The sequence below is a fragment of the Lactuca sativa genome, chromosome 6 (genome assembly GCF_002870075.4).
Source record: "Lactuca sativa cultivar Salinas chromosome 6, Lsat_Salinas_v11, whole genome shotgun sequence".
NCBI lineage: Eukaryota > Viridiplantae > Streptophyta > Magnoliopsida > Asterales > Asteraceae > Lactuca > Lactuca sativa.
In genome coordinates this window covers 20747997-20759211 of record NC_056628.2, presented here as the reverse complement: position 1 = coordinate 20759211, position 11215 = coordinate 20747997, and the positions used below count along the sequence as shown (strand labels likewise).

Here is an 11215-nt window from a genome sequence, read left to right as displayed (position 1 = left end):
TCTTTATATGCTCTTTGGCTGCAGGCATTTATAGTCGCTCAAACATCTTCCCACAAAGTTGTACCTCAATATCTATCAAGATCAAAATATGTCTACAATAAAAAAGCAAATTTAATTAGTAAATAATTATTTATAAAGTATAAATTTTTTACATATAGAAAGTATTGTGTACTTACTTCTAACTCGGTATACATAACTTCTTTGTATTCGATAGGAACACGTTGCCAAGACCTATAATGGAGTGGTACATTTTTCCACCAAAAATTTGAGATAAAGCTTTATAACGTTTCACCAATTTTTCCTACGAATTGATAAGTGTCCTCATTGATATCAATTCACATGGGTAAAGGATTTTCACTGATGGTTCCATACGCTTTATACATATTCAAACTTCTTCCTTTCCCACACACTTTCTTCGGGTTTGCTACATTGACACATAGAACTAGACATTTTGAAATTTTGAACTTTAAAAATATATACATTACTTAAGAATTTCATGTGACTGACAAGATTCACAATTCGATTCTATCTTGCGTGCACCCCCATGTGGAGGTCTTTCCCAACCATCTCCTCCGTGCCCCCTTGTGGCATGTGCCGACATCTGTTAACAAATATTATAAACATTCAAAATATATAATAAACATACTTTAAACAAAACTAATAAACAAATATTATAAGCAATCAAAATATATAACAACCATAACATAACATCAATCATAATCATCACTAGAACAATATACATGTACAACATCATCATTAATGGATTTGTCATCATTACTGAAATCGTCATAATTATCTGAAGAATACATATCACCACCGTCATTGTCATCATTAATGAAATTGACATTTTTTTATAGTAGTAGCCACACTTGATTCACCATCGTCATCATTATTTGAAGAGTACGTATCACCACCGTCAGCGCCTAAGTTGACAACTAAGGCTAAATCAAAACCACTTGGGTTGTGGTGACTTGGTAAGACATGTGAAAGATATGGTGGATAACCTATTGAACCATGTTCAAATCCTAGCACTACTCAACCCTTCTGGTCATGGAGGTTCGCCTGCAGTGACTCCAGGGCATGAGGCAATGCCTCATGTTTGCAGCGGGGGATTACTCGGAGCGCGAAAGCTGGCTCGTAAACCTCGTTAGGGAAGTTCCCATTCCAAAAAATTAAGGCTAAATCAATTTATTGAGTATGATTCACAAAATCTATCTCATTAACAACATCGATACTTGGATGATCCCAAAGTTTTCGATGATGAACGTCTTCCATAATTCCTCAGTTATTATTTCAAGTAGGATCTTGGAGATCAAACACTTTTTTAGCTTGTATGACTAAGATATATTGTTGATCATCATACCATGTTTTACCGACATACCATTCATGACTCGTATCAATAACAACCATATTCTTTTTAGTAATTAAACGTCCATTACTTAATGACACATCGAACCATTTACCATGAAAGAGTACATATAAGTAACCATGTAAATAGTGCAACTCTATGATGTCATCTAGTTAACCATATAATGGTGTACCATCTTCTTCTAATGTAACAAAACCACTATTTTGAGTAGTGCATTGGAGATCACCACTACACACAACAAATTGAACACCATTCACTATGCAGGAAGTGTAAGAATATACATTCAACAGACCATATGCCAACGCCTTTAATTCGTCAGTACAGTCCGAAGGCATATTTTTTTTGGAGACAATAAATCTTTAAGGAAATATAATATTGTATATTTAAGTAATAATATAAATTAGTTTTACATTATAAATTTATAAGGTATTTACCTTTCTTTGGAACCATGAAGGAAATCCCATTTTCAAATCACTTCTAGGCGATTCTAATTCGATTTTACTGGATCTGAGACAAAAAAATTAGAATAGTTAAAATATATCATAACACTATAAAAAAGGTAGTTAATAAATTACAAAACTTACGATTTGTAGCGTTTCATCTCATTCTCATCGCAGTTGTTTAGTACAAACCAATGAAATGATTGTTTTGGCCTCTTTACAAAGTTCAGCATGCCTCTTAATGGACACTGATCAAAATTGTGATGGGAACATAGAAAATTGCCTTTTGGAAGGTCGGGATCCTCATTTCTATCAACACGATTGAATTTGGTTTTCATACCCTCAAGATACATAGATTAGAATGTCAAAGCTTCGTCTGCAACATAACCCTATGCTATTGAACCTTCTGGCTTGGATTTTCTTTTTGATATAACTTTAAAGTTTTTTCATATATCTTTTAAAAGGATACATCTCTAACACCTGGTTTCTAGTTATTTCTTAATTCAGGGTTGTGGGATGAATGTCGAGTAAGTAAAGGCCTTGGGGCTTAAGGAAGTAAATTTTAGACTTGTTAAGAGGTGATGATGGTAGTTTTGAGATCTAACCCTTGAATTGTACTTTGCGCTAGAGGGTGGGAAGGAAAGAGTCATAGACCAGGTTTCTTATATGAATTATAGATTTGAGTTCAAGATGTTTTTAGTCCAAACCAACTAGATAAGATTGTTGGGCTCCTCAATACCTTTCTGTGCATATAAAGAACACCAAAATCGAAGTTGAATCAAAGAAACTATGGTGGTTTGAAATTTTTGTTAAATTTGGAAGATTGGTAGTACGCTGAGCCTATTCTAGGTACGTTGGGCATACCAACATCTTGAAGTCGTGCATCTACAAGTGTACGTTGGGCGTACACGATCAGAACCCAAACCCTAAATCTAGGGGTTTGAGCCCTATTTAAGCACCTTAACTCCTCTAAACCTCTTCTATTCTTATCCACCATCTTTCCATTATCCTCCCTTGAAACCCTAAACCTATTTTGAGCCTTGTGAGCCAAAGAGTGTGTTTTTGGGTGCCTTTGAAGGAAGAAAAAGGTGGTGATAGTGTTGGAAGCTTGAAACAACTTTGGATCTAGAAGTTCTCCTCCCTCATTCATCTCCAGAATGTATAAAGTTTGTACCTTTATGCCTCCATTTTTAGATCTAGCTTAGATGTTAAAGTTATGTCCTTTTTGTCCCATAAATTGGTCCTTTTGAGTGTGAATTTTTCCAGATCTTATGAGGTGAATTTCCAGGTGTATTTAAGGGTGTTAACTCATAAAAATGCAATCTTGATCCTCTTTTTCCTTTTGTGCATGAGTTATGAAGCTTAGAATCTTATGATTAGTTAGGGTTTTAGATTTGGTCTCTTTCTAGCCTTGTAAAATTATAAAGTTGGAAACTTTATGATTTATAAAGTCTTTTGGGAATAGATCAGAGTGTTGGAAGAAAGGTCTTAAGGGAATAAGCACTAAATAAGTGTTTTATCTTGGACGTAAGTACGTTTAGTGTACTTGGGAGTACATTGTACGTACTCGGCCTAAGTCTCGTACACTGAGCGTAGGGATGGAGTAAGTTGGGTCTACTCAGCCTGCCTTTGGCATTGACTTTCTTTGACTTCTGTTGACTGTTGACTTTTTGACCATGTTTGACTTTGGGTCAAACAAGAGGTTTATGGATGGTTGAATAACATTTTACCTGGTTTTGGTATATAGTAGATTCATGGGAGCAAGCAGTATAATCATATATGATTAAGTAGTATAGTATATGACTAGCCATATACGACAATGTACAAACACATATAATTTATCATATGTATTGATACATTGAAACATATAAATAATGATATATTAACCTGTATAATCATATACGCTTATACATCCTAATATATGATTAGTTATATATGACAATGTATAAATACATATGATTAATCATTTATGATTAAACAATATAAAATATGATTACTTATATATTACAACATATAATCATTTATAATTATACTGTGTAATATATGATTAGTCATATATGATAATGTACAAACACTAATGATTTATAGTATGTGTTCATACAATGAAATATATAATTAATGATATATTAAACTATATAATCATATATGATTATACTGAAAGGTCTAGTATGCTCAAGAGTCATTTTAAACTGATATTGCTAAATAACATATGATACTAATGGATCACACTAACCACAACTTGATACAACTGATTATTTATTAGAAATTGATTTTAATAAATATTCAATAAAACTCTTATAATTAAAATGGGAATTATTTATTTCTAGGAAATAATTAATTTTCATTATCAAGTAATATAATATATCATATACTATGATTTATTAAGTCATGTACAACATTTTGGACCATAAGGACTTTTTGTCTTTTACCAAAATGTTAATGTTTATATTTTATAAAAGAGTTTATAAAATTTACCATGTTTGACTTCTTTTTCACATTCAAAACCGTGAGCATGCTTACAAGCATGCTAGTGATGGGTTTTTTATTATTTAAAGGAAAAAAAATCATGCTTTAAAAGCATGCATGGACATTATTATGACATGGAGACAAGTTTGTCTAAAGTTGAAGGAACTAATGGTTAATAACTTCTCTTTATGCATATAAATAAGAGGGATTACACTTGGCTTCTTTGCTCATTCTCTTGCTTTGTAGCAAGTGGCCAAAAGTTCCTCTTCTTCTCTCATTCTCTCTAGTTTTGCTTAGAAGACTTGGAGATTACTTGCTTTCACTTGACCTATTTAAGTTCATATTGGTTATGAACTTAAAGCTTAAGGGTTTAAGAGTTTATGGACTAGCATATACATCAAGTTGAGTCATTTTTTGTGTCTCAAAGGTTCCACATTCTTCATCAACTTACAAGCCTCCCAAGAGGACCCAAAGAACTACAAAGGTTGTTATTTCTTAATCCTTTTATGGTTGGTGTTTTAATATTTCTATAACTTGCAAGAAGATCCTTCGTGGGTATAAAATGTTTATGTTATTTTAAAATTTTAAGTCTTCTGTTGCCATATTTTTCTAGTTTATGAAACTATTTTTAAACCAAAACCCAACATATACATCCTAATATACGATTACTCATATATGACAATGTATAAATACATATGAATAATCATTTATGATTAAGTAATATAAAATATTATTACTTATATATTACAATGTATAATCATATATGATTCTACAGTATAATATATAATTAGTCATATGTGACAATGTACAAACACATATGATTTATCATATGTGTTCATACATTGAAGTATACAATTAATGATATATTAAACACTATAATCATATGTCATTATACATCCTAATATATGATTAGTCATATATGATAATGTATAAACACATATGATTTATAAATAATAATATATTGCAGTGTATAAATATTACTAATCATATATGATTATTAAGCATAAAACTTTATAATAACATAATTATTATTACATTTTTTGTCAGCTGAAAGTTCCACTTCAACAAATGAATCATACTGCAGTAACATAAATGAATAATCTTATTATAAACAAGGTGTCCCTCCAAAATTTGTACTAGTTGTAAACAACATTTTAAAATTACTAAATTTGGCAGTAAAAAACTTTATTGATTATGCAGAAATGGCAGGTTTTCATACAAGACTGAGTAGCCAATCAAAATACAATATCCAAATAATATAGATGAAATATGGTATATTCAATAGTGTGGAAAGGACAAAGTAAAACCTTATGATACGTTGGTTACAAGTTCTGTTAAGAGGAAACCGTTCAAACAAGATAATTATTGAGTGTACAGCAAAAATAATATTTGAAAATGTTTATGGAACAACAAATTACAAAGCTAAGGAATTCTTTGAATTGCACAACCACGCACTGTAAAGTATTGAGGATAGATCTTATATGAAAAAGGAAAGAAAGATGTCATATTCTGAAAAAGAGTTTGTGCTACACGCATCAACAGCTAAAATAGGGCCAACGATGGCTCATAAAATGCGACTAGTTTTGAAAGGTGGATATGAAAATGTATGGGCTAAGGTAACAGACTACAAAAACTTGAGGAGATGAGTAAACATAATCTTATTCTATAAGGATGCTTATATAATGATAAACAAAATGAATGATCTTAGAGATATATTTTATCCAAACTATTCATTTGAGTTCCTACATGATGGATATTAGTTGGATGCTATGTTTTGTGCACATGAAAAAGAAAATATATTTTATGCAGAGTTTGGAGAAGTTACATCTTTTTATGCAACTTTTAGAACAAACAAGTAAGTTAACATATATACTTTAAAATTTTATTCATTTATGATTAAAATAAAACAATTACAAAATTAAATTTAAACATACTGTTAATCAAATATGACTATACTAAAAACACATTTTCTTTATATAGATATAAAATTGTATTTGTTCCATTCACAACAATTGACCACCATAAGAAAACCGTTACCATTGGCACTGGTTTTTTGTGTAAAGAGACAATTGAGTCCTATGAATGACTACTTAAAGCCTTTCTTAGAGATCATGAACAGAAAGCACAAAAAATTGTTCTAACTAATCAAGGTCCAACAATAAAATAAGATGTGCAATTTGTCTTACCAAATTTAAGACACGGATTATGTATGTGGCGTATAATGAAAAAACTTCAAGCAAACGTATAATAAAATATAATAAAATAATATATTACACAATTTAATAATATATGATTAAGTATTCTAATAATATGAATTATCAAATATCATACTCTATAATCATATATGATTAGTCATATATGTTTGTACATTATAATAAATGAATAATCATATATTAGAATAGATAATCATAAATGATTATTCATATATGATATATCCAAATAAATGAATAATCATATATTATAATAAAGAGTCATATATGATTATTCATATATGATATATCCAAATAAGTATATAATTAGTAATATAGTACTGTTTATTTATATACTAATGTACATAAAAAATAATATAAGTAACATTGTTAATTAACTCATAGGTTACTAAGGATTTATTTAAAAACAAGGACTTCAAGAAAATATTGAACAAGCTTCTTATAAACATGCATATCAAGCCTGGTGAATTTGAGAAGAAATGGGAGTTGATTATTATTGAATTCAATCTGGAAGATAAAATATGGTTCAATGATTTGTTTGGATTACATGGCAAATGGATACCTGCATACTTCGACGACACTAGAATCTATGGTTTGATGTAAACCACTTCAAGATCAGAAAGCATGAATTCCTTCTTCAACACTTACTCGCAATCTAGAAATTTACTTTTACATTTCATGTTGAATTATGACATTGTGATTAAAAAAAAAAAGAAATACCCAAAATGAGCTTGATCATGAAACAAAAAAGGCGGTATATAAATCTGTTTCACCTCAACTGATAGAAAAATACGCTACAAAAGTTTACATGAGTACATTAATTTATGAAGTCCAAAAAGAGATCTATAAAGGTGCTTGATACTGTCATTACAAACATGTTGGAACACAGAATAGATGGGAATTATACAAAGTGGAACAACTAGACAAAAACAACGGTTTCAAAAGAGAAAACTCGAGGTAATTTCATATTATTTTAAACTTTGATGGATCGCAACGTAATCAAATATATATAATCATTTTTTTATTAAATTTTAAAAACTTAATGTCTTAATTTTATTTTGAGTAGGTGGAAATAAAACTTCCAAAAAAAGATGTAAAATGCAGTTGTCAACACTTCACCTGCATTTGGACTTTGTGTAGACACACATTCAACATAATTATGAAACATGGAATTAAAGAGATACATGAATATTACATTGAGAATAGTTGGAGAAAGGATGTGATATCAAGGCACTATTATTTTGGTAGGCATGTATACGTATTAGAAGACAGTGAAATTAACAGATCTGTCAATCTAACATATTACAACTTTAAATCGTGTTTGGACTTCTTAAGAAAAAATAAACACAAAATGGATTCTTTCGTTTCTATTCCAAAAGACATTCCGAAGGGGTATGAGAATGATCCTATAACTGAATTGCCAAAAAATAGGACAAATGTTAAAGAAGTAGGATGGCTTATGGGCGTTTCTATTCCAAAAGACATTCTAAAAAATGTTCCAAATGTTCAAAGTAATAAAGGAAGTGGAAAGAATAACAGAATTCAAAGTGCAGCTGAAAAATCATACAAAAGTCAAACAAGCAATCAATAATATGCTCAGGATGTGGAAAAAGGGCTCCTCTTAACTTGCGTACATGCCATATTAAACTTGCAACAGAACAATCAACAAAAGCTTCATAGATAATTACTACATTAATCAATAATGAATAACCCATTAATTTTTTTTTCTAAATAATATACTTTTTGTTTGATGCATTTTACTATTTTTACAATACATAATGTATTATTGATTTTGTTTATGAATTTCTATCTAATTTGATATATTTTTCTTTGATTTTGTTAGTAATACAAAAAATTCATTTATTATTTTTAATCTTGAACCATCTTCTATCTAACTTTATGTCTTTTATGATTACAAATGCATACAATCACTAATGATTAAAAAAACATGATTAAAAATAAATACGTGGTAGAACATATTCATTTATGATTACAAAAGCATAAATGATTACGTAATATCTATTACCAGTTGTTCAATATATATAACCATTTATGATTACATAAAAAAACATAAATAATTATATAACATATGTTCTCTGTTGTTTAATATATGAAAACATTTATTATTACATATAAAACACAAATATTGGCTACTAGAAAATGTCAATACATATAAATGCATACAATCATTTATGATTACATCTAACTTTATGTCTTTTATGATTACAAATGCATATAATCACTTCTGATTAAAAAAACAACATATGATTAAAAATAAATAAGTGGTTTAACGTAATCCTTTATGATTACAAAAAAAAATTATGTAATATATGTTACCAGTTGTTCAATATATGTAATCATTTATGATTACAAGAAAAACATAAATTATCATATAACATATGTTCTCTGTTGTTTAGTATATGAAATCATTTATGATTGAACTTCCATCATAATACATATAAAACTTGCTGAGAATAACCATCACCATATAGAACAACATTGTTCATAGAGACTATAAACATAACCATATTAATAACCATATTCATCTAGAAAAGCAAAACCTAATCACCCATCATCGAATCACTTCCAACATGAGGAAATCTTCGATCGTAAATAATTTCACAAGCCTCAAATATCATGTTACCCATTTTCTAATATTCTTGTTATTTGTGTTCGTAGATACATTTTCATAGAGATTGTAGCTGACTCCAAGAACACTTCCAACATTACTTATAAAAGTTATCTTCATTGAAAATACCATATCTTTACTGCATATCTAATGTAGAGAAATATCGTTCATTAAAAAGAAATCTTCTTTTAATGAACAACATTCCTTTACTTCAAAAACATATAGTAAAGTTCTGATATGTTCAATAAAGATAAGCTTTTTAAATATTGTTGGAAGCGACATTCTTGGAGTCAGCTACAATCTCTATGAAAATATATCTATGAACAAAAAAACAAGAATCTTAAAAAAATGCGGAACATGTTATTCAAGAAAGTAAAATTAATTCTTTTTTACTTATGGGGTGCATACTTTATATGAAATGAAATAGAAGTTGTTTAAATCATAAATTAGTCATGGTGATACATAAGAAAAATCACATTAAAAATTGAATAAATTAATTAACGAAACTAACCATTTGAGTAGTATAAGAACCTTTTTCTTCAAAAGTGAGATAAATAAGCTTTCAATATTTGATTAATTAATTAGTTTTCTTCAAAAGTGAGAGAAATAAGCTTTCAATATTTGATTCATCACTCGTGATAAATTCCATGAAGTGATTCATGTGAGTGTGGGTTTAATCCAATACTCAAACCTTATTTCAGGAGCACTCATGAACGTTGTAGCAAACTTTTCCTATATCTAAATACCTTAGACAATCTACAAGCCAATTCATGACAGTCTTGCCTCAGTACCTACTTCCAAAGTATGAGCGACTATGGATAATTTGAATAATCTTATTATTTTGGAAGTCAAAACATGCAAAATGAAACAATAGTAAACAATTGTGACAAGATAGTAACTTTAATCATAAATAAGACTCCTTTATTCAATTATCAAATGTCAAATACATTTTATCTATTACAAGTTTCTAAATAGCTATCTAATCACTAAAACTAATATTGTTCTTCATCCCAATACTCCTAGCATGCTGCAAGTGCTTAACCCTACACGGTCCCTTCGTAAGGGGATCTGATGGGTTCTCTTCTAACGATACCCTTTTCACTACAAGGAGTCCCTCCTCTACCCGATGTCTAATGAGGTGATATTTCCTGTCGATATTCTTTGATCTACCATGATCCCTTGGTTCCTTGTTTAAGGCGACCACACCTTCTTATCACAGAAAATCTCCATAGGCTCCTTTATGGCAGTTACAACTCCAAGGTCTCCAATGAAGTTATTTAGCCACATTTCCTCCTTTGACGTTTCTCTTGATGCTATGTACTCCGATTCACACGTTGAATCGGCTACAGTCTCCTACTCAGAACTTTTCCATGTTACTGCTACTCCATTTAGGTAAATACCCAGTCTGAATGAGAGAGAAAATTATCTCGATCATTCTAAAAGCTAGCGTCACTATACCTTGACACTCTCAAGTCATCACTCCCACCAAGGATAAGGATCCAATCCTTAGTCCTTCGTAAGTAATTAAGAATGTTCTTTACTACAATCTAGTGAGCTCTACCAGGGTTCCCTAGATATCAACTAACCATGCTCATAGTAAAAGCCATATCATGGCGAGAACACGTCATAGCATACATGATCGAGCCAACATCGGAAGCATAAGGTACTCGACTCATTTCTGCTATCTCAACATCGTTACTCGTACATTAAGACTTACTCAACTTGGTATTGCTTTGGATTGGTAACTCCCCCTTCTTGGAATTCTCCATGCTAAAGCGTTTCAACACTTTATCCAAGTAAGTACTTTGACTAAGTCCTATTAGTCTTTTACTCCTATTTCTCAAAATCCTTATTCCCAGAATGTAAGCAACTTCTCCGAGGTCCATCATAGAGAAACACTTCCCAAGAAAGGACTTAACCTCCTGCAAGGTTGGAACGTTGTTTCCTATGAGCAGTATGTCATCCACATACAATATGAGGAAGCTAACTATACTCCCACTAGCTGTGATATATATGCAGGACTCATCCTCGCTTATTGAAAAACCAAACTCTTTGACTCTCTCATCGAAACAAAGATTCCATCTGCGAGATGCTTGTTTCA

At 30.4% G+C, this 11215-nt stretch overlaps 1 protein-coding gene across 1 annotated transcript; it reads left to right on the top strand.

Annotated features, from left to right (window-relative positions):
- The first annotated feature begins 5834 nt into the window (after positions 1–5834).
- On the top strand, positions 5835–8076 carry LOC111900026 (uncharacterized). Its single transcript, XM_023895908.1, has 5 exons — positions 5835–5891; positions 6870–7084; positions 7200–7287; positions 7380–7442; positions 7552–8076. The coding sequence occupies exons 1-5, from the start codon at positions 5835–5837 to the stop codon at positions 8074–8076; spliced, it is 948 nt and encodes a 315-aa protein (XP_023751676.1).
- The last annotated feature ends 3139 nt before the right edge of the window (positions 8077–11215 follow it).